The sequence below is a fragment of the Durio zibethinus genome, chromosome 2, assembly GCF_047325235.1.
Source record: "Durio zibethinus cultivar Kanyao isolate XHJ-2024 chromosome 2, ASM4732523v1, whole genome shotgun sequence".
In the NCBI taxonomy this organism is placed as follows: Eukaryota; Viridiplantae; Streptophyta; class Magnoliopsida; order Malvales; family Malvaceae; genus Durio; species Durio zibethinus.
The window spans coordinates 7,352,779-7,378,499 of record NC_143163.1 but is presented as its reverse complement, the minus strand read 5'-3'; the positions used below and the strand labels follow the sequence as shown (position 1 = coordinate 7,378,499).

The window sequence follows — 25,721 nt, the reverse complement described above, 5'->3', positions numbered from 1 at the left end:
CCATCCCACAAAAGCACCAAGATCCGACAGTATGCCCGCTTTATTTTTCCAAAAATATTGGCATGTCACAGGTTAAGATGTTAAGTTTTGCTTGTTTTTTTCGAATGGGGAGGGTAGGTTGGATGATATTAACAATACAAACATAGTCCTTATCCCTAAAATGAAAGACCCTACAAGTATGTCACAGTTTCGGCCTATTAGCATTTGTAATGTTATTTATAAGATCATTGCTAAAACTCTTGCTAAAAGGCTAAAACATATACTCCCTTCCCTTGTAAGCGAAAATCAGAGTGCATTCGTCCCAAGGAGGCTTATAACCGATAATGTCCTTATAGCCTACGGGATTTTACACATTCTGAAACTAAAGAAAAAAGGAAAGGAAGGATGGGGAGCGGTAAAATTAGATATAAGCAAAGCTTATGACTGGATTGAACGGAGCTTTCTAAAAATTATGATGGAAAGATTAGGTTTCAGTGAGAAGTGGGTGTCCATTATCATGCGCTGTATTTCCTCATTCACATATAGGGTGATTCTTAATGGCACAGTTACTAACCTTATTCATCCAGAAAAGGGTCTCAAACAAGGCGACCCCCTTTCACCATATTTATTTATTCTATGTACAGAGAGACTTTTAGTAGTGCTAATAAAAAACCAGCTGGGGGGAATCTTAAAGGTTTTAGAGCTAGCGTGAATGGCCCAAGGATCAATCACCTCTTTTTCACAGGTAATAGTTTGCTTTTCATTAAGGCAAACCAAAGGGAATGCGAAAGAGTGAAGCGCTTGCTAAAGATCTATGAGGATGGGTCGAGGCAGACAATCATCTATGATAAACCGGTTTGTTTTTCAGCCGAAACACTAGAGATGATATAAAGGAGATGGTCAAACAGCTTTTTGGAATCAGAGTGACAAGCAGCCCAGAGAAATATCTAGGTTTGCCAATGATAGTTGGGAGAAATAAAAGGAGAGCCTTCCAGGATATTGTGGACAGAATGAAAAAAAGAATACAGTGCTGGAGCAACCAATGGATATCTCAAGTGGTAAGGAAGCGTTTATAAAGGCTGTTCTACAATCACTCTTAGCTTATGCCATGTCCGGCTTCTTATTCCCACAAGGATTATGTCATGAACTAAACAAGACAATCTGCAATTATTGGTGGAAGCAGAGTGCAACAAGTAGAGGTAGTCACTGGCTCGATGGAAAGACATGTGTACAAGCAAGCTGGAGGGCGACATTATTTTCCAAGATTTTGAACTGTTCAACAAAGCACTGGTTGCAAAACAAGGTTGGAGACTCATTCAGAATACGACGTCATTGGTTTACAGAGTCCTGAAGGCAAAATACTTTCCCAAAACGTCATTTATAGATGCTGACCTTGGCAATCTTCCCTCATTCTCATGGAGAAGTATTTGTTTGAGTAAAAAAGTGCTGGTAGGTGGAATTAGGTGGAGGGTTGGTAACGGGTTAACATTTAACATGTGGACTGACAAGAGGGGTTCCAACTATTACAGGCTTTAAACCTCAACCACGTGAGGGGATGATTGAAGATGAGGCTGTGGAACACGAGTTAATAGATTGGAAAAGGGCACAGATGGAATGAAGAGAAGGTTGACGCACTATTCTCAATCCAGTCAGCAGAGGAGATCAAAGCAATCCCTCTTAGCAGAAGTAGTTACTTGGACGTGATGGTGTGGCATTTTACACATGATGGAAGTTACAGCGTTAAAAGCGGATGCAAGTTTTTGTGTAGCAAGGAACGAACCATCGAAGATGCTCATGGGTCAACTGAAGGGGGGAAGAAGATGCAGGAAGGAGATATGACGCAAACTTTGGAAGGCTCAAACACCCAGTAAGGTGAAAGTATTTGGATGGACGCTCATGCGTGGAATACTACCAGTTTATGGAAATTTAAAGAAAAGGAAAATCATGGAACGAAGAAACTGCAAACTGGGTGGTACATTTTTGAATATATCAAACCGGAGCAATTCAATCATGGGGGTATGAAAGAAAATGAATATAAGATGTGGCAGTCTTTGTGTTGGGCGATTTGGAAGAGCAGAAATGATGAAGTAAAAAATAATATCCACAGATCTCCACAGCATATAGCCCTGTATGCAAAAAGTTTCCTGGATGAGTGCCAGAGGGTTCAAGAGATACAGGTTGTAAGGAGTCGGCATGAGGGGACAAGGTGGAAAGCACCTTCCGGAAACCGATACAAGGTCAACTTTGATGATGCGGCGAGGGCAGCAAGCAGGATAGGTGGGATTGGAGTTGTTATTAGAGATAATATAGGAAGAGTTTTGGCAACAATGTCAACGCCAGCCTCACACGGACAACCCCATGCACGTGGAAGGACTGAGAGCAGTTAGAGCGCTAGATTTTGCTAATGAAATGGGATTCAACAGAGTCGAGTTAGAGGGAGATGCTCTGAGCATAATCAACCGGATACAAGATGATGGAAACGACCTTTCTACCATAGGTAATGTTATTGCAGATGCAAAATTGAAGATGAGAACTATGGTGGATTCAAGATGTGTCCATGTAAGGAGAGAAGCGAATGAAGCCGCCCTTACATGGGCAAGAATAGCAGCTAATAGTGGTGAAACTAGGCTCTGGGTGGATAAAAAAAAAGGTGAGATTGTTAATTATAATGGAAGTGAAATTAATTAATTTAAAAATGAGATTAAAATCAATAATGAAATATGTTTAAATATAAAAATAATAGTAGTAGTGAGAGGAAAAAATGATAATTAAGAATATTAAATTAAAATTTGTATATAATAAAAATTTAAAGTATTGATATTTATGAAATTAATAAATAATTAAAAATTATTAAAATTATTCTTATGTTAAATAATAATTTAGTTAATAAATAATTAAAAATTAATAAATTTGTTAAAAATGATAATAATATGTCTAATAAAATTTTTAAGAAATTGATAATAATATATTTACATATATTGAAACTTAACAAAGTAATACTTGTTCGCTTCATTATTTAGGATATATTTTTATATAATTAATTATGTATGTATTTTTCATTTATGTAATTCTTTTATTCAATGAATAAATTGATTATATATTTTATTATTTATCCAATTATTTATTAACTTTATGATTATTTTATACGAAGATAATAATTATCTTTTAAAAAGATAAAAAGATGTAATGTATTTGCTTGTCTATAACATTAATTTTGGTAATTTTGACTCCTATAAAACTTGCCATTTGATAGTGCCTTTTTCTTTTTTTTTCTTTTTTTTTTTAATTTTAAAATTCCTTTTTTTTACTTTACATATTTAACTAATTATCTATTTTTTAAAAAATAAAAAATTGTATGTGTCCATTTGATATTATTGGCTAAAAAAATATTTTTTAAAATTTTTTGAGCTTTTTTATTTTTTGTTTTTAATTAATTATATAAATTTTCATATTTTTACTTTACAAAAGATCTTTCACATGTCATCCTGATTTAATAAAAACAGTTTTATTAAATCAAGATTAGAATGTGAATATTTTTTTTTCTCAAAATCATGGTTAGATAGAAATGAGTTTAAGATACTTTTTTTTTACATTATGTTTAGATAGATATCAATAAAAAATAAAAAATAAAAATTTTTTAAAGAAAAAAATATATGTACCTTTTATTTAGATAATTAAAATTAATAAAAAAATTTAACAACCATATTCTAGATCATTTGTAATTCTATTTGCATTTACTATTTTTCATCAAAAGTTGAAGTTAGTTGTTGCAAATGCTCATTTTATTAGATCTTTAAAAAATTCTCTGTTTTATGCCTTTTACAAATACTAAGAAGAAGCTAACTGAGCTTATTTCTTAACCATCTATGATCTCATGCTTCCAATAACATTGGAAATAGCCCTTCTTTTCCACCTATCTGGAAACAGATTGTCAAATCTCAATAGGTATACCCCGACCTGAATAGATAGCAAGTAATTATCCAGCACATAAAAACCGTTGGGATTAAGTTAAAAATTGTGAGGTAATGATTTGACATCCCATAAAAATAGTAACCAAATCTCAGATATAGCTTTTTAGCATGAAATTAAAAAACCATGAACCTTTAAATTTTTTATTGAATTTACATGATTAATAATGATACATTATTTGATTTAACATAAATAAAGATAAAAAAATAAATATTTAAAAGGATAAAAAACCGTAAAAGTTATGAATATAAAAAAATAAGTTCATACATCTAAAAAAAATTATTATATATGTCTGATCATGTTCAATCATTTAGAAAAAAATTAAATCATTAAAATAATTATTTATTAACAATTTTTATATTAAAAGAGCCATGTTACACTTAATCAAAAAAAAAAAAGGTTGACAGGAAAACATTGTAAAATTATCATGATACAGCTAGTTTAAATAATGTTAATAAAAATATAGATTTAATAATATTTTTATAAAAATAAAATTTTTTCTAATTTTTTCTAGTATTTTTCTCTCAAATTGAAGTATTAAAAAAGTTAAAAAGTAAAAAGAAAATAAAAAATTATTAGGTTTTCATCTCTTTCTTTTTATTTGAATTAAAAATTTATCTAAACAAGAAAAAAAATTTTCTATTTTTATTGCTTTCTTTTATTTTTCTTTAATTTCCTTTCCAGTATTTTTTAAATTAAGTAAATTTTTTAACAAAAAAATTTGGTGAATAGAGATAAGAAAAAAAAATTTTTAATCCAGACAACATGCAGATACCCACCTAATTGAAATAAAAAAAAAATACTAATCTTTATTTACTTCATTATATATGTATTACCTACTTTAATTAATTATTTATTGTGAAGAGGAAAAAATAGTAATTAACAATTATGTCATTTTACACAATTCTCAGATTACATGGCTTCGTTTTTTTTTCTTTTCCTAAATATAAATAAAAAATAAGAAAGAAAAGACAAAATACAAAATACAAAATATAAATAAAGAAAATTACAAAGAGATGATATCTCCTTAGCTTATTACAAAGAGATGATGTGTCCTTGCTTCGATTGGTTTATACCATGGGATCTGCAACTTCATACTAATTTCAGGCTTGGAAAAGCCTTAGCAATATCTCATTACGAGTTTTCTATGAAGAAGCCTTGGAAACATCCCTGCTGGACCTATTGTATTTCATATGGCTCCGGACTAATTGGCCTGCTGCAAGTGCGGACATGAGTGACAGCTCCCCAGCAAGGACAGCACCAGCTACAACGGTTGCAAGCATTCTAGAGTTTGCTCCAGGTGACTCTTTGCTAGCACCCTTGACCCCAAGCAGGTTCAAACAGGCTGACTGAGATGCAAGCTGAGTTCCACCACCAACAGTGCCAACCTGAAAGATAAATCAGACAGCAACATAGATATTAGGCACTGAATAAATATTCAGGTACCGTTAAAAACAGTTTTACTCTTGACAGATAACTTTGACAGTGAAAATCCTTGTGTTTGATAATCAGACAGCAATACAATCAATTACCTCGATGGACGGCATTGTAACAGAGATGTGAAGGTCCTTGCCATCATTAACAGCTTCCATCATTGTGATGCAATGAGAACTCTCGACAGTTTGAGCCGGATCTTGGCCAGTAGCTATATAGACTGCAGCCACAATGTTACTGGCATGGGCATTAAATCCACCCAGAGCTCCAGCCATAGCAGAACCAGTAAGGTTCTTAAGCATGTTAAGCTCCACTAGAGATTCAACACTAGTTTTCAAGACTTTCCTCACCACATCACCCTTAATGATGGCCTCGCAGACAACAGATTTGCCTCGTCCTTCAATCCAATTTACTGCAGCTGGCTTTTTGTCGGAACAGAAATTTCCTATATCCATCATAAATCCATAAAAATTCAGTGATCTAGCTAAAACAATAAAAAAGACGAATAACATAATTACAAGTCTATGCAAATGAAGCTCACCAGAGATGCCAATAACATCCATGTCAGGGAAATCAGTTTGAAGGAAATCCAAAACGTTTTGGACTCCCTTGGAAACCATGTTCATCCCCATAGCATCACCAGTACTGCAAGTGAATCTCAAATATAGATTCTTCCCAGCAATGGCACATTTGATACCTTGAAGTCGAGCAAATCTACTAGATCTGCAACCACCCAGAAAACCAAAACTTTCAACAAACCAGCACCAATATTAGCTTGCATTTAAATCATTCAGTCTGGATTTCGAAAAATGTTCAACAAACCTGTTAAAAATAACAGCCAAAGTCTCGAAATTGTCAGGATCCTCCAAATACAACTTCAGTTCAGCTGCCCTTTTCGCGGCACCGAACCTTACAACAGGAGCTCTAGTCATTCCATCTTTCAATAGAACGCATGTAGCTCCACCAGACAAATGAATAGCTTTACATCCCCTATTAGTGCTAGCCACCAAGCACCCCTCCGTGGTTGCCATAGGAACCGAGTACTCTCCTCCATTAAGCAACAAAGGCCCGGCAATTCCCACGGGAATCTGCACGTACCCAATCGGCATCTCACAACACTGCCCCAAAATCGACTCGTAATCAAATCCATCCAAAGGCAATCCTGATAATGACTTCCCAGTTAACCTCTGCAACGCCTCACGCCTGACCGCAGCCGCTCTCTTGCAATCACCTAATTTGGATTCCAAAGAATATGAAGGGGTTGTTCCAGCCACTACAGATTTAATTATTTTTTCGTCTTCCTCGGTTGTAACTGTCGCAGGCTTTTCATTGAACACTTTCTGGGTAGTTACAATCGGTGCCGGAGGTGGCAGAGGAGGAAGCGAGCAATCAAGAGCTTGGCCGCAAGGGACTTTACGGCCATCTTCTTTACGAAGCAAAACTTCATTTTCCTCATCATCGTCCTCGGAATTCCAAACGTCAGTCGATGGTCGGAAAATCAAAGACTGAACAAAGTCAATCCCGAAAAATCCCACAAGATAAATAAAGGAGGCGACAAAAGCGAGAATCGCGACGATCTCGGAAAAGGTGACGACATGGAGAGGAGTGGAAGTTCGGATCTTCTCTCGCCAACGGGAAAGAAGAAAATAAACCACAGAGAAGAAGAGCGTGAAGAACACCGCATTGGTTATATACAAAGGAAGAGGTAATGCGTCGGAGGCTTTGGTAGGATCTTCCTCTAAGGGAATCGTTTTTGCTGGCTTGAGAGATTGAACGGGTTTAGTAGATGATCGCCGACAGGCCTCCATTTTGGGTGTAGGTGGCGACGGAAGCCGGCGGCGGAGGAGGAGAATATAAGAGGAATGAAAGGAGAAAGCAGGAAACGATTACTGTTCGTCGTGGGCAGAACCGTTTTCGGGGGTTGAGTGGAGAAGCGAGAGTTTAGGGAAGGGAATATTTAAAGCGTTGTTGGGGAAAGCGCGTGAGCAAAATGGACAGGAGAAAGGGCGCGTGAGCAAAAATGGACAGGAGACGAGTCAAAAATGTTTAGGTTGTTGTTGTTTTGCAAAGTGCATGCATGGATGGTTGGGTTTGGGGAGAAATGGGCAATTGGGCGCTGCGGGTTACAATGTTGTCAGTTTCCCGGTTGTTTCATTTTATGATTTGGTCTTCCCCATGTGCTGCTGTTTTCTGTCCTTTTTTGTTTTCCTTCATTTACATGTTCGACCCGTAATTTCCAATCTTATTTTTTACCAAATTAAAATTAATATTATTCTTTAATTTGATTCATTCTTATTGATTAAAATATTAGGGTTGAAAGTGTTATAACCTCTTTGAATATCAACTTTTAATTGCCTAAAGTTTCGAATAACCAAGTCAAAGTTTGGGTTGCAGCCACTAATATATTTAAGGGAACCTTTGATTCAAGTTTTGAGATCTTATTTGCTTGGGATATTTTTGACACTTAATATATTACACATATCATAATACCATAGTCGTCAATTTACCTCTTCTTTCACATTTGAATAGTGGGTCGATAAATCTCTCATTTGTACTTTGATGAGCATGATTCATGTATTATTATTTAACTTAAACATTACTGTCAAAGTAGTCAAGGCATCAATAATCTAATTTTTTCTTCAAGAAACATATTGAAATTGGATCTCTTTGAATTGTTTTATTAAGTTAATTATGTGACTTTGGTATAATACTAATTTCGGGTCTGTGGTCTCCCATTTGCCTTTTAGTTATTAAAAAAAACCAAGGTTGAATCTCTATATACTTATAATGCCTCAATCTTCTTTTTAACGGCCATCTATAAAATCATGGCACATATTTTATATTCACCAATATTATTTGTGCAATTGAAATCCAACCTTGTAATATAGGGATAGTAATTTCTTTTCGGGGATATTAGCATTGCTCTAATGCCATGATCCATTATAGTAGATATACCCTATCGAAAAACATCTTCCACAATTTTCTTACAAGTTCTTCATCTTCATCCTGCAAGATTGCCATTAAGTCTTAATCTAGAAATTCAAACTTCACGGGTTCATAATATTTTGTAGTTCAGTCAAAAAGAAAATTAACTATTGCACTTCTTTTATGGATTTTTGTACCACATATACAATATCATATTCTGAAAGCAAGACCTACCATCTCATTATCCTACCTAACAGAGATGGTTTCTCAAAAATGTACTTGAGGGATCTAACTTTGATATCAGTCAGGTCGTATGATAGAGCATGTTCTATCTGAGCCTACTGGTAGTCCAAGCTAGGGCATAACATATTTTTCTATTTAGGAGTACTTGACCTCATACTCTATAAACATTTTACTTAAATAGTAGTAGCATACTTTTTCTTACCAATTTTATCCATTTGCCTTAGTATGCATCTCATCGATTTCTTTTATACTATTAGATACAAAACCAATGGCCTTCTTACAACTGGTGGTACCAATACTGGTGGGCTTGTCAAATACTTTTTAATCTTTTCAAAGGCATTTTAGCATTCTTCGTCCCATTTACCAAGATAATTTTTACAAAACAACCTAAAGATCAAATCGCATCTCGAGGTAAGTGGAGATATGAAGCAAGAAATATAATTCAATCACCCTAAAAAGCCTCTCATTTTTTTTGCATGTGTGACACTATCAACTCTTGAATGGCTTGAATCGTATTAGGGTCTACTTCTATACCTCTCTCACTAACTATAAATCCTAGCAATGTTTTAGATTTAACATTGAATGTGCATTTGGTCAAAATCAACTTAAGCTGATATCTCTATAACCTTTCAAAAAGTTTTATGAGATTAGCAACATGATCTTCACCATCTTGAGACTTAGCTATCATATCATCAACATATATCTTTATCTCTTTTTACATCATATTATGAAAAAAAGTGACCACTGCTCTTTGATATGTGGTACCAGCATTCTTTAGCACAAAAGATATGACTTTATAGCAAAATGTAGCCCGCATTGTCACAAATGTGGTTTTTTTCATATCTGTTTTACCTATTTTGATTTGGTTATAATTGAAAAAGTCATCCATGAATGACAAGGTAGAATGTCTAGTAGTGTTGTTCACAAAGGCATTGATATGAGACAACGAAAAATCATCATTTGGGCTAACCCTATTTAAGTCCCGATAGTATACACACACCCTAACCTTTTCATTTTTTTTAGGAACCAAGACTATACTGCCTACCCATTTAGGTTATTTGGTTACTTCTAAAAAACCCGCATCAAACTACTTTTTCATTTTTTTTTTAATTTTTAGTAACATTTTTTATTTCATACGTCTCAATTTTTGCTATATTGGTCTGCACTTTGGTTTTAAAGCCAGTTTATGTTCAATCACATCTGTGCTAAATCTAAGGATATCCTGATAAAACCATGCAAATACATTACATTTCTTGCAACAAATCCATCAGTTTCTGTTTCTCAATTGATGATAATGAAATACCGATCCTAACTTTTCTTATTCTCACCACCCCTCAAATTCAACAGGTTAGTAAATTATTGATAGTGTTATTAATTTTCTTTTCCTACTTCACCTGTTTTAATAGATCACAAGGTAAACTATAGTCTTTTGAATTAACATCATTATCAAGCTTGCTAACATGAATTGAACATTCGAAATCAAATCTGGCATTATTGTCTTAGTCATCCAGAATGTTCAGTATTAAAAAACTTGAAAATGGGTACAATCATAAGAAAATATAGACTGATTTTAGAAAAGGCAAAAGAAATATAAGTAACAACAAAAAAGAAAAAATAGAGAAGATGGTATATGTGAAATGCATCACATTTATCATTTTATTAGGATAATAAAAGTAAGCTCATACATTAACCTCCGTATGCTCTTGGGCAATAGCAATTAAAATTTTTAAGTTTGAACGATTCAAGGATAACGGAAACAGTACATCATTCTTGGATCTCTTAACCTAGAAATAGAAAAAAGAACATTTTTTCATCCTACATAACTTTCTCATCTGCACCAATTCAAACTTGAGAAAAAGCTTCTTCTAATCCCATTACTGGCTCACCCTTTTTAACCTTTAGCGATCTAGGATGGACATATTTGCCGAAGCAAAATGTCTCATACATATAGGGGAGCACCATTCTTCCATCAATTGACTTGTGCCTTTTGAGGTGTGCCATTCTTTTCTTTTTTCTTTTTAGCATAATGTTTCTTCTATCAATAGCAATAAATTTACAACCTAAACCTCATCTCTCTTTATTCTTAGTCGTGCTTGATGCCTTCTTAATTCCTTGTAAAACCATTCTCAAACCTTGTCCTGCTTGCCAACCTTTGTCAATAGTTTGCTTGATCACCATATCTATAGTCATTGATAACCAAGAGACTAGTATCTTTGACTATTTACAGACATAAGTAGCATTTGATATTTCAAAAGCTCTAAATGAACATTTAGTCACCTCTTCAGCAACTTCAACATAAAGAGTAATTAAGGTTTTTACTAATAATTTTTCCTTACCATCTAAACAAACTTGTTTCCCTTCAACAAAAAACTTTACCTTTTGGTGTAAAAATGAATGTATAGCTCTAGTTATATGAATCTAAAGTCTTTCAGGTAAACAACTATATGTTGGTGTTATATCCATCACCTGAAATGGGACAATAAACATACATGGACCAATTTGTAATGGAATCCCTATATCATTGATTATCTCTCTTCATGCTATATCAAATGTCTTTACTATCATGTGGTTGTTTCACATGTGGAAGGGGTCCACTAGAAGTTTTGATAATGTAGTCATAGGCATAGGATTAATAAATGACCCATTATCAATCAATACTTTAGTCATGGTATAAGTTTTACAATTAACAGTGATGTGCAAGACCTTAACACTATCTCATCCCACCAAAAGTATTTCATCATCATTAAAAGTAATAAAGTTAAAGGCTATAATATTTTCATTCATGTGATCTATTTTCTTAATAGAAATATTATGTTTGACATAAGCCTGATTAAGTACTTTCAGCAAAGCATTCCTATATAGCTCTAAGCTTAACAATAGTGATAATAAAGAAATGCGAGTTGATAGTTTGTTTAACCGATCATCCATGTTGTACTCACTGTGTTTGATGATCTTTAAGTACTCACAAGCTTCTTTCTCTGATATCGGCTATTTAATTTGCATTTATGGGTTTATCATTAATTGAGTACCTTGACTTTCCACTATATCATTTTCTTTCACCTTACCTTTCCCTTTTTTAGCCTTTTTGAACATCTCAAGAGTGTAATACCAACCACTTTGAGTTATTCTTCTTATGCCTATTATGTTTGCAATATTCTTCATACCTGTAGACACCAAATTTTATCCGGGTCTACTAGATTAAATTTTCAAGTTTTATTTATTAATATTAGAATTAATTAATAATTAAATATATTAATAATAAAAAAATTAAATAAAAAAAGAAAAGAAAAAAGAGACAGAGGTGGCAGTGGTGCTTTGCACGGCACCACTGGCCACCCACCTCACTGCCCATACCCATACCCTATCCAGTCCTATCACCAAAGCTCTACAGCCACCCCTACAACCATTTTTATACCTTACAAACCCTGTTCACCCATGTGCACCCCTTGTTTCCCATACACCCAACTCCTTAAAGCACCTGGCTCCTTTCCTCTGCCGAAAACCTCTCGAGCACACCAAAAACCCCAAGCTTGGACGCCCAGTTTTCAGACCTCCAAAAACTCCTAAATTTCCCATACCCCAAAACCATAAGGCTTGAATGACCCTGATCTTTACGCTTGCACCCAAAGTCCTAGCACCCAAACCGAATCCTAGCTTGACCACAACTACTCATCTGCCTATTCAACCTCTCACCCATAGCATTTGCTCGTTTAAGACACCACTTCGTAAACCCAGTGCCAAGTTTCCATCCATACAGACACCTAAGCCAAAACATACACAAAAATAAAAAAACACACAGTCATCCCTGTAAAGAGGAACCTTATCGCCAAAGCACTCCTACAACAAAAAAAGAGATCATTAGTTTAGGTTTTCAAAAAAATAAAAAAAATACCAAAACTTTGAGCCCTAATCTAAGTCGATTAGGGTTATTTTCGGTGAAAAGAAGATCAGATCTAGAAAGATCACATTGAGGTGAATGTTTGGGAGTTTTTTGGTGTTTTTCAACCACCAACTGCAGTCGACACGATAGCTAGCTCAGTGGCACGGACACTGGTGGCCAAACTCCGGTAGAGTCCCTAGAGCTTTGAAATTTTTTTTTGGTAAAAAGGATAAAATGAGCTAAAAAAATTTTGGTTTTATATAGAAAACTAAAGCTCACAACAATGTTGTTTTAAGCCAATGAAGATTCGCACGTAAACCTGGATCTAACTCGGGATCTGTGCAACCCGACCCAGCGACCCGTTTTAGCCAGTTTTCAATCGATCCAGACGAGCCGTCAGTAAATTGGTTCGAATCGGTTTGAACCGTCAAACCGTCGAGTCGACCCAGATCGACGTTGACCAAACCGTTGACTGATCTGGTTCATTTTTTTATTTTTTATTTTTTTGAATTTTTTTTATATTATTATTTTTGTTATTTTGAGTTTTATTTTTTTAATATTTATGCATGATAAATTTTTAAAATTGTTAGAATAAATATTTGATTATTTTTAATAATAATAAAATGAAAACAAAGTAGGATAATAGCTAAAAAAAATACTAAAAATGCTTTAAATAACAACAATAATAATAATAATCTAAAAAATGATAATAAGAATAAAATAATTTTTTTCTTACCTAAATGTTGGATGGAATAAAAACCTCAAATCTTAAAATATAATTTCGCCTAGATGTTAGAGAATTATAAAAAATAAAAAATAAAAAAACATAATAATAATAATAATAATAATAATAAATAACTGATAATAATAATAATAATAATAATAATAATAAATTTTCATAAAAAAGAAATATATAAAAAATTTTAATCATTTTTAAAAAATTATAAAAATCGAATTTGCTTTAAAAATCCGTCTAGAAGTTTTTGATTGTTTTTTAAAAATTATAAAAACCGAATTTGCTTTAAAAATCTGTCTAGAAATATTTTGATTGTTTTTAATAATAATAAAATGAAAACAAAGTAGGATAATAGCTAAAAAAAATACTAAAAATGCTTTAAATAACAACAATAATAATAATAATCTAAAAAATGATAATAAGAATAAAATAATTTTTTTCTTGCCTAAATGTTGGATGGAATAAAAATCTTAAATCTTAAAATATAATTTCGCCTAGATGTTAGAGAATTATAAAAAAATAAAAAATAAAAAGCATAATAATAATATTAATAAACAACTGATAATAATATTAATAATAATAATTTTCATAAAAAAGAAATATATAAAAAAATTTAATCGTTTTTAAAAATTTTAATCTATGTCGATCGGGGCTATTTTCAGTGAAAAAAATTGGATCTAGAAAGATTACATTGAGGTGAATGTTTGGAAGTTTTTTGGTATTTTTCGATCATCGACAGCGATCGGTGCGGTGGTCAGCACAGTGACACGGACATCGATGACCAAATATCAGTAGAGTCCTTGGAGTTCTCCCTAAAGCTTTGAAAATTTTCTTTTGGCAAAAAGGATAAAATGACCTAAAAAAATTTTTGATTTTATATAGAAAGCTAAAACCTAAAACGATGTTATTTTAGGCCAAATAGGATCCGCATGTGGACCTAGATCTGACTTGGGATCCACGTAACCCGACCCAGTAACCCGTTTTAGCCAGCCTTCAATCGATTTAGATGAACTATCAGTGAACCAGTTCGAATAGGTCTAAACTGCCAAACCGTTGAGTTAACCCATATTGGCATTAACCAGACCGTTGACTGGTCCAATTCAATTTTTTTATTTTTTTAAATTTTTAAATTTTTATATTATTATTTTTGTTATTTTGAGTTTTATTTTTTTAATATTTATGCATGATAAATTTTTAAATTTGTTTATTTAAATATTTGATTGTTTTTAATAATAATAAAATGAAAATAAAGTAGGATAATTACAAAAAAAAATACTAAAAATGCTTTAAAATAATAATAATAATAATCTAAAAAAAATGATAATAAGAATAAAATATTTTTTCTGCCTAGATGTTGGAGGCAATAAAAACCTCGAATCCTAAAATATAATTTCACCTAAATATTAAGGAATTATAAAAAATAAAAAATAAAATAATAACAAAAATAAAAATAAATTGATAATATTATTAATAATAATAAATTTACATAAAAAAGAAATATATGAAAATTTTTAATAAAAATAAATTGATAATATTATTAATAATAATAAATTTACATAAAAAAATATATATGAAAATTTTTAATCTTTTTTTGAAAAGTATAAAAATGAATTTTCTTTGAAAATTTACCTAGATGTTGGAGATTTTTAAAGATGTTTGCGTTTTCTTTAAATCTTAAAATCGAAACCTTAAATTTTAAAACCCTAAAATCCAATCCCTAAACATTCCAAACCATAAAAACAAAACCCTAAACCTTTTAAACCCTGAAAATGAAACCCTAAACCTTCTAAACCTTCAAATCAAAACCCCAAACCTCTAAATCCTAAAATTAAACCCTAAATCCCCTAAACACTAAAATCAAAACCCTAACCTTCCAAATCATAAAACCAAAAGCTTAAACCCTTTAAACCCTAAAAACAAAAACCTAATCCCCAAACCCTAAATCAAAACCCTAAACTTTCTAAACCCTAAAATTCAAGCCCTAAAACCCTTAAAACTTGAATCAAAACCCTAAAATTTGAATCTTCAAAATCTTGAAACCCTAACATTTAAAACCTTGACCTAAGTTCTAACCAAGACCATCCCAAAATCTTAGGAACACATATGAAAATTTCACTTGAAATAATTTGTTTTCAAACGCTGCCTATATGATGAGGTATTTAAGAAACTTTATTTCACTAAGTTTTCATGCCAGTCCTAAATTTGCTTTAACCATCAGATTAAAATTAACAAATAAAAAAAATATAATAATAAAATGGGATCTTAAATATGAATAGCCACACTTAAGCTCTGTTTAGATGTTGGAGGTCAAGGTGGTCTCTTTATATTTAAGAATTCAATTTCAAATTTCTTCATACACAACACTTATTGGCTTACATGTATTTACTTATTATTGTTTGCACTCATTTGCATTTCTTTGTCTTTAATTTTTACTTGCTATTTGATAATATCATCATTTTTTTTGCACAAAATATTTTTTTAATTACTTTAAAAATGTGAAGTTATAAAATAAAACAAAAATAACATTCCGAGGGGAATAATTCTTAATACTTTACTTAGATGTTAGAGAGTTATCAACAATTATCCTTCCCAAAGAATTTTATTTTCATTTTTAAGGGATGTCATAGTAAATATCAGTTAAAAGTATTATTTTTAAAGTTCTGCCTAAATGTTGAAGAATTTTAAGATAATTCTTTAACTTAAAGACTTCTTCGATACTCCTAAATAAATAATTTTGATAAATTTAATTTTTTAAAAAAAATAATAAAAAAGGATTATTATTAAATTTTAAATCGAAACCATTTCATCTAACACTAAAAATAGCACATGATTAAATGGTACTAATTTATGGGCATTGTGAAGGTATTAATCATTCCATACGTGTAACCGACTCCTAAGCGTAACTTGATTTTTCGTAGACCAAAAATTTATCTTTTTGATAAATTTTAAACCCACTTTTATAGTTTTATTAAAAAGATAAACTTTTGGGTGACCAATCATACCCTAAAAAAGATTGGTAACGACTCTTTATTTTTTTTTATTTTAAAATTTTTTTTGTTTGGAGATCGTAAAATCGTTACGACAATACCTGGATCATTTTAGGTCATATTGGGTCCTCAAACTACGACATCATAGTTGTAGTTTCATGGGATTGCTTTATTAGTTTGGTAAGGGAATAGACTAGGACCATAAATAGTTATTGTCATCATAGAAAAAGTGATAGCTTTCTTAATTACAGGCTTTAGCTTTTCATCATATAATATCATTAGAGGTTTGGGGATAAAAGACTTGCTAGGGGCTCATCATCCATCATATTCACACTACCTTCATCAGATTCTTCATAAAATTTTATTACAGCTACATCCATCAAAGTTTGCAAATTTGCTGAAAGACCTCACATCTTTGGATCAAATGTTCGACCATTCCTCTATGGTATTTACAAACATGGTCATGGTCTTCATGGCTTCTGTTGTCATCCAAAGATATCGGTTGAATCATGCTTGTCTTAATTAAACAATCATACACCTGTTCAAAAAAGTCTTTACTTTATCCATGTATCTTTTGATCCTCATATTTTTTTCATTACCCACAACATTAATCTTCTTTTCAGTGTGGTCTAGTAAAGGGTTTCCACTAACACTGGGCTTGAATTTGGTATAAAAAGCTAAAAGCCCATCTTTTATTAAACCTTATACCTTATGTTTAAGTGCTGTGCAATTTTTATTGGAATATCCTGCCACATCATAATGGTAGTCGCACTTGACGTTAGGGTCATACCAACTCAAGTAGGATAGCTTTAAAGGTGCCACACAAATAAGGGAATAAGGTGGCCTTTCATCAACTGGGGTACAAATTGGTGTAAGACATGAAAATTGGGTCAAACTAAGGCTTATCTCAATTATTATTATTTTGTGGGTTTATTTGATTATTGGTTCGATGGGTTAGTTAGGCGAACGATTGAGTTAGAGGTATAGAGGTGTAATTAGGTGGTTGAGGACTAAAGCTCGGCCTGTGTGGTGGCTGTTGGGGTATTTAGTAATAATATGATTTTTGAAAGATTTTGTTGGTAGTAAGGTAATAGGAAAGGTATGGTGGGTTTAGATTATATGGAACAAAGGAACGACGTGAGGAATTTTTGTAAGTGATTATGTATGTCTCATGCTATTTCCTTTTTAGATTTGTTGTATTCTTTTCAAGTCCTTCAATTTTACCACTCTTGATGGTATTCTCTATCATTTCCCTTAAAATCACCATATTAAAAAAAAATTTTATTGTATTTCTAACCAATTTATCATAATATAGGGCTTTTAGTGTGTTGACAAATAGCATAGTGATCTTCTTTCCAGTTAAAGGTTGTTGGATTTGGACCACTATATCTCTCTACTGATGCATATATTCCTTAAAGGTTTTTATTGACTTTTTTTTCATATTTTATAATAATAGCTTTATCAAGGGTTGTGTCAAGGACATGCTTATATTAGATAATGAAAGTTTCGACCAAGTCCTTCCACAAATGGATTTAACTTTGATCTAGTTGTACGTACCATCTTATTAATGATCTGATTAAACTATCTTGGAAACAATGTATCAGGAGCTTGTCATTTGGAGTATAACCTGTCATCTTTAAACAAAACATCATAATGTGAGCAAAGAGACATTTTGTTCTATTATATTTCTCATAATCTAGGGTTTTAAATTTTGTTAGGATAACTAAGTCAGGTATCAAGCTGAGCTCATTAGCATTAATAAACCTATAGATATCGCTACTTTGTACTGCTCTAAGCCTTTCTTTAAGTTGGTCATACATGTTTCATATTTCTGAGTTCATAACCAACTTTGATATGTAACGTGATTTCTCTTATTTAATCAGGTCATCTAGATTTGGTACCAAGATAGAGTCAACAGGGATAGATCCGAGTTAGCATTCAAGTGAATCTATGGTTAACAAGCAAATAGATTGTAATAAGGGTAAGGTTGTACATTTTGTGGCTACACATGTATGCCACAATGAGCTTGAGCATAAGATGGGGTGAACCGTAAAGGGTATAACGATTCTTTTGCATTAATCTTTTTTTCTCTTGGTCTTGATGTACCAACAACTCATTTACCCTTTAATGAACTGGGTAACAACTGCTTTAGTTCAGCCATCTATGCCTTAATACTTTGCTGAATTTTTATTACCCTTTCTCTTATTTCTTTTTACGCCTTTTTTACCCTCTCAAACCTAGCTGTATTTTCTCCTTTCATGACTTAAGCTTGGAAACGAATGTTATATCTATACAGGATTGATTAACTTGGGTTTTTTGGCTTTGCTATCCTTGAACATTAGTTTATTAACCATTAATAAGAGCGCACGATACAATATCATTGTTATTATTGTTAATCATTACTTTTATTAAATTGCATGCATGAAATTAATGTAATGTAAATTGTGTTTTGGATTAATCCAAACAAAAAAAACTTCCATTGACCATAAGAATTCTTGTACATCATCTGATCATCCTTAAATTAAAATCATAAAAACATTTAACTTGAGCATATTGTTCTCTAGCTTCACATAGAAAATCTAATAACTGCTGACTATAGCCTTGGGTAGGTGTAATCTCTCGTTCAAGTGCTTCTACTTTCTTGACCATTTTGCCCACCTTTTGAATAGCCTTGTAAATTTAATAGGTCAAGTGTTTTATGTATTGCTGCTTTCCTAAGCTTTTCACTCTTTACATTTCACGGGCTTCTACTTCTATGTTGTAGATATAGGCCTATTCGTCTTTTTTTTCTTGCCACTTCATTAGAATCTTGTCCATATGATTTTGGTTCTTGACCAATTAATGTTTTAACATTATCAATTTTTGTTCCAATGCCTTTTACATAATAAAATTTTTACTTTCTTCTTTCCTTATTTTGATCTTTAATTACTTGTTTTCTTCGACAACTTTGAAAAACTTATCTTTTCATGCTTGTTGGTCTTGAGTGAAAACAACAATAGCTTCCTTGTTCTCTTTGGCTCTATCTTTTTTAGTACTCCATTTTTCTTAAATCCTTTGTTTTCTTCTTGGATCTTCTTAAAAGCCCAACATTTAATATTAGTTTTTTGTTTTTTTGATGAAGATCTTTCAAATCCCATTTCAATACCTTTTGTTTCTTTGCCTGTTTTTGTAATACATCATCTTTCATCATTAAATCATATCTTAATTGATTAACTTATTCTAACATCACCATCTTTTCTTTCTTTATTTTTTTCTTTTCTACCTCAAATTCTTACTAGAAAATTTTGAAGGCTATTAACATTGACTTCGATGTAAGGGTGGGTAACTATTCTGAAACATCTTTTGGCAATGGCCTAACTTATTGATTCTTTTTACTCTCTATGAAAGAAATCCTTCTGCTACATTGTTCATATACCTGGATGGATTCATTTGATTGATCTATTTTTAAGTTTTGATGATTTCTCAAACTTTCTTCATATAATTGTGTGCACCATAATCTAATTCAAATAGGTTGAGCCCATGAGTCTTAGGAATAATTGTCAAGAATCGCATTATCTCTAGACCATAAAAGGTACGTAACTAGTTGTTAACCATATCCCTAGCAATAGGACCTATAGTTTGTCTCCATAACTATATAATATGATGAAAGAAAGCATCCATGGGGCTCTTCACGTTATAGCCTCACTCATGAGATTAAAAAAAAAATGACATCCAATGCTTTTTGATCCAATCTCTTCGTCATTCTTTAGTAACAAACTCTTTAATCGAGATAAACTAAGTAGAGAAAGGTCGAAATGACATTTTTTCCCTAAAAGTGACTCTAAATCCAAATGTAAAGTAGCTAAACACATCATATGAATCACCCTTCACCTTTCTTTCGATAATAATTTAATGATCTGATGGTTTCAATTAGGATGGTTGGAAACAAATTTATGCCCTTACCCAATTGCTTAAAGAAATCAACCACGGACACTTTTACATGCCCTAGTACCTTGGAAAATATTACCAACCCATAAACTACCAAAGCAAATATGTTTTGCCCACAATCATCATTCAAATGTTTCTTTATGTGCTCTAGCAAAAAATTTGAAGGAATTGACTCTATTTCATTCTTTTCTTTCTTATGCTTATCAATTTTCTCGATCCCAATTTCTATGATCCTAACCAACTTCTTCCCAAACTCGATTATCTTTTGTTTTTTTTAGTAGATCATATCCTGACTGATGGATTTTATTCAAAGCAATGATGAATACTCCTCAATCGTAAGGGTTAAATCTTCTTAGTTGAACATAAAGTATCAATTAGATAGATCTCAAAATTGCATCACGAATCTAATCAGTAATTCATCAATTTTTACAAACGTAAACAATGCCACATCTCTTATTTCTTAGAAAAAGATTCATTTCTCTTTACTCCCCATTGTGTTCAGATAGCCTCTAATTTTGATATGTCACTTTGACTGAAATCCATATACACTAACTATGAAAGCGTCGAGATATGACTATTTTCTAAACAGTCCCTTTTTTTTTAGTATTTTTTGACTCGTTCTTAACCTCTAAATAATACTTACACACAAATGATACCACTATAGGCTTCCTAAGAGTTTCTCTTGCTGAAGATTGGCCCAAAATAATAACCCTTTAAAAAATATAATGCCTATATAATGCATGCAACAAAATTGAAGGCAACAATAAAATAAATAAATAATCAAGCATAACATATAATAGAGTAGAATATATAAAGTGTCTTTGCTTTAGGTAATTTTCTTAAGAAAGATGGAATGACTTTATCCTAGGCTGGATCCTTATACCTCACGATATCTTAGGTTAGGATTTATACATCTAAAGGTTCCTAAACTATTTCTCACATTATCGTCTATTATAGATTAGTAAGGCTCTCCGATCCTCACCCATCATAGGCTACTAAAGGAAATGGTTTAATTGAGCGAAAGTATTTGCTAACAAATACAGAGATTATCAACTCATAAAAGCATAGCTACTTTATTTCCTCCTAAAAAGAATATAGCCCAAGTCTAAAACTCATGCATGCAAGCGAATATACAAAGTGTGTGCAAAGAGACATATCAATTAAACAACATAAGAGAAAAACAAATGATAAAACCAATGTAGGATGCTAACATGCAATGTTTTTTTTTTTCTTTTTGAAATAATTAAAATTAAGGGAATTAAATTTAAATATCAACTAAAACTATAAAATCCAACAATTCGAATAATGCATGATTAATTTTTAGCTTGATTCTCAACCCACTCCCTATTAGAGTCACTAAGCTATCATAATGGTTTTGGACCACCATACGTTTAAAATTATAAAATCAAAAAAAAAAATGAGAGTTGCCATTAATTTTTTTTAGGGTGTGATTGGCCATCTAAAAGTTTATATTTTTAATAAAACAGTAAAACAAGTTTAAAGTTTATCAAAAAAATAATTTTGGTCTACGAACAAAATTGAGTTTAAGAGTCAGTTATACGTCAAAAAATATTAACACCCCCACAACGCCCATAAAAATTAGTCCCAATTAATCATGTTTTATCTTCGTAGTTGGATAAAATGATTTTGATTTGAAATTTAATAATAATTTTCCTCATTTTTTAGAAAAGAAAATTAATTTTATTAGTCCTTTATTTAGGAATAATTGCAAAAATATTTTGGATAAAGAACTATCTTAAAATTTTCTAACATCTAGATAGAATTTAGAGATAATTCTTTTCGCCTAAGATTTATTATAACATTTTTTAAAAATGAAAATAACACTTTTAAAGATAATTGTTGGTGACTCTCCAACATCTAGGTAGAGTGCCAAGAATGATTTCTTTTATGATGTTATTTTTTATTTATTTATAATTACACATTTTAAAACTAAATTTTCTTAAAAAATATTTATGCATAAAAAATAAATGATGGTACAGTTAACTAGCAAACAACAATTAAATGTGCAAACATACGAAACAAGTACAAATAATAATGAATAGATGCATGGATGCCAATAAATATTATGCAAGATAATGAAATGCAATTTTAAAATCGGGTTTTTAAATATAATGAGACCACCCTGATTCTCCAACATATAAATAGAGTTTAGGTACGATTATTTATATTTAAGATCTAATTTTCATTTTTTTAATTTAATCTCATCATTATCACAGGTTAAAACTCGTACGAAAAACTTAATGAAATAAATTTTTTTAAATACCCCATCTTTGAGGTAGTATTCAATAATAAATTACTTCATGTGAGATTTTTACACGTATCCTTAGAATTTTGGAATGATTCTGGGTATGGGTTTAGGTTAGGGTTTTAAGATTTGAATGATTTTTCGGTGATAATTTGGGGTTGTGTGTTGAATTTAGAGTTTGAGTTAGATTTAGGGTCTTGATGGATTTTTAGGATTTAAGGCTTCGTGTGAGGTTTCAGGGTTTATAGTTTTAAGGTTTTGAATTTTATAGTTTCAAAATTTTAGGGTTTCAAATATTAGATTTTTAGGGTTTTGAAAGTTTTAGGGTTTCAAATTTTAAAAATACAAACTTTTCTAAAAATTCAATATCTAGACAGATATTAAGAACAAGCTCCCTTTTTATGATTTTTAAAAATCAGTTAAAAATTTTTCATATATTTCTTTTTTTATAAAATTTATTATTATTATTATTATTATTATTATTATTATTATTATTATTATTATTATTATTATTATTATTATTATTATTATTATTATCATCATCATCATCATCATCATCATCATCATCATCTTTAGTTTTTTTTATTATTATTTTATAAGATTCATTTTAATTTTTTAATAAAATTATCAAAAATTTAATCTTTATTGTTTATTGTTTATCTTTATTGATTTTTCTCATTTTTATTATTATTACTATAAAAAAGCAACAAATATTTATTCTAGAAAATTTAAAACTTTAAAAATGCATAAATAATAATAATAAAACTTAAAATGATAAAACTAAAAATCAAAAAATTAAATCAAAAATTAAAAATTAAAAATTAAAAAAAAGGTACCTAAACTAAACCAATCAATGGGGAGATTCGATCAGGTTGGTCAAGGGTGATTCAATAGAACATATTGAAGGCTGAAGGAGGTGCTGGGTCTATGTAGGTGCATAAGTTACAGATCAAAAGGTTAAAACAACGTTGTTTTACCCCTTGCCTTTTATATAAAAGCCATTTTTTTCAGCTCATTTCTTTCATTTTCTCTAAGAAAAAAAAACTAAAAAAACCTCATAACCAAAAAACTCAATGAGCCAGCTAGTTTTAGAAATTGACCACCTTTTGCCTTGCTGGTCGCCACCTAGTTCGCCAATGATGGTTGCTGTTCGTCATGTCGTTCATCGAAGAACCCAACAAAATACCCAGAATTCTTTTCTTTCTTTTTTTTTTTTCTAGATCTAGCTTCATTTCACCTAAAATTTCATCTTAAACTCTAGATCAACCTTCTAATTTTCAATCAAACTTTTTTTCTTTTTTTTTTATTTTAGTTTGATGGGGTTGGGTTCCCCATTCCCAAGAATTTATGTTTTTTTTTTATTTTTTATTTCGGTATTTGACTTTTTGGTCACTTGAAAAAATTTTTTCTTTTTTGGTTTTTTCTCTATCATGATTTTACTTATTTTTAGGTATTCTCCAACAAGGGTTTTCTTTTTGTTTTGTGGCTATTGTTTTTCCTTCTGGCATGGTCTTCGTTCTTTTTTTTTTTTTGTTTTGGTAAGATTGTTTTGGGCAAGAACTCTTTTTTTTATGGTTTTTGTGAAGCTATATTTATAGGGCGTAAATGAAGGTAAGTCCCTACATTTCTGGCCGTAATCCCCATTACCATGGATGATAGTAGTAGTTAAAGGGCTAGCAGGGTATGGTGCAGGGTAAGGATAGTTAGAAGATTGGGTATGGTTGGGTAGTTGTGGCTAGTGATGACTAAAAAAAGTGGTCTAGTGGTGTCGTATAAAATTTAATGTCTACTAGTAACATCAAAAACCAATCTCATTTACCATTTTCAACCACACATCACTTTAATACCCATCATATCAAGAGCCATTATCACCAAAACCACCTAATACCACAAAAAGAAAGAATCAGCACAAGCCAAGACCCCATTTAACGAGTAAGAAAGCAAACAGAAAACCCACCCCTAAATAAAGCTTCAAGCCCACTGCCAAGCCTAAATCAGTAACTGAAAACATTACCCACTAAACCTCCACTACAAAAATCCACTAGCACCCATTTTCTCATAAACAGCCATCCTTAACCAAACCAACTACCACACACAAAAAAAGACCTCAACCAAACACCCAAGACACAAAAAAAAATCTTAACAATCTATTAGTAGCAAGGAAAACCTAGCCACAATCTTTCTAAAGTAACAAGAAAAAACCATACAAAAAAATCAAGAAAAAGAGAAAAGATAAACCTTTGGGGTTTTCAGTTTGGAGTATTGGGAAAAGATTTAGGGCCCAAAGTTTAAAGAATAAGGGGTTTATAGAAAGGTGAATAACATAGTTTAAATGGGAATTGAAAGGAGTGACAAAAAAGGGTGTTTTAAAGAAGTGAACCTGTGACTTTTGGTATGGATTTAAGGAAATTTGGTGGGTTTTTAGGCATAACTAAGGCCAAATCAGGGAAGAGGGGACTGAGTAGAGCTTTAAGTGAAATTTTTTTAATGAAAAGGTGTTGGTCGACAAAGGCACTAATGACGAGAATGGAGGCCAGCCGCCAGAAACTAGATTTGAAATAAAAGGCTGGCTTTTGGTTCTAAGAGAAAATGAATTTTTTTTTTGAATAAGAGATGAAATGATTTTTAAAAAAAGGTTTGTTTTTATAAGGTAAAAAAAGTGGGTATACCTGATATGTGGTTAAATATTGGAGGAAATCCAAATCACGTTTTAAAAGACTAATTTTCTTAAGTTATGCCTAGATATAAGAAAATTAAAGGCAATTTTTCTTCACCAAAATAAATAAAAAATAATAAAATTTAAAATTTATTTCACCCTTAATTTTCTTGCAAATACATAAAAAGAAAAGAGTAATGGAAAAAAAATAGAGTTAAACATATATAATATAGGTCAATTTGATTTATGGCTGGTATTTACATCATTTATTTATCTTATGTCCTCATATAAAAATGTGAATTGGTAAAATGATAATTTTGAAATTCATTTTTTTAACAATGATTAATAGTCTTAGTAAAAATAATTATTGAGACCTTACTTAGATATTGAAAGGTTTTCAATAATTACTTTTTACGGAGGACTATTACGCATGAATTTTAAGGGATATCGTAAGAATTATAAATAAAAAAATATTTTTTTAAAATTTTATCTAGATATTAAAGAATTAGAAAATATTTCGATACTAAAATTTTCATTTTATTTCAAAATAAAGGTTTTTTAATGAAAATGAATTAAAATAAAATTTAAGTATATGTTAGATAAAGTTTAATTGATTGCTTGCATTTTATTTGCATTCATGTTATATCTTTGTTTCATAAGGTATTTGCTCGGATTTTGTTTCCCTAAAAATGGCATTTATAGAATTGTTTTTAGATAAA

At 31.2% G+C, this 25,721-nt stretch overlaps 1 protein-coding gene across 1 annotated transcript; it reads right to left on the bottom strand.

Annotated features, from left to right (window-relative positions):
• Window positions 1-4,821: 4,821 nt before the first annotated feature.
• On the bottom strand, window positions 4,822-7,320 carry LOC111309162 (3-hydroxy-3-methylglutaryl-coenzyme A reductase 1-like). The gene is made up of 4 exons (XM_022908094.2): window positions 6,205-7,320; window positions 5,924-6,105; window positions 5,481-5,827; window positions 4,822-5,336 (listed from the first exon to the last, which is right to left on the bottom strand). Exons 1-4 carry the CDS (start codon window positions 7,188-7,190, stop codon window positions 5,094-5,096), a joined length of 1,758 nt encoding a protein of 585 aa, XP_022763829.1. The 5' UTR covers window positions 7,191-7,320; the 3' UTR covers window positions 4,822-5,093.
• Window positions 7,321-25,721: the final 18,401 nt, after the last annotated feature.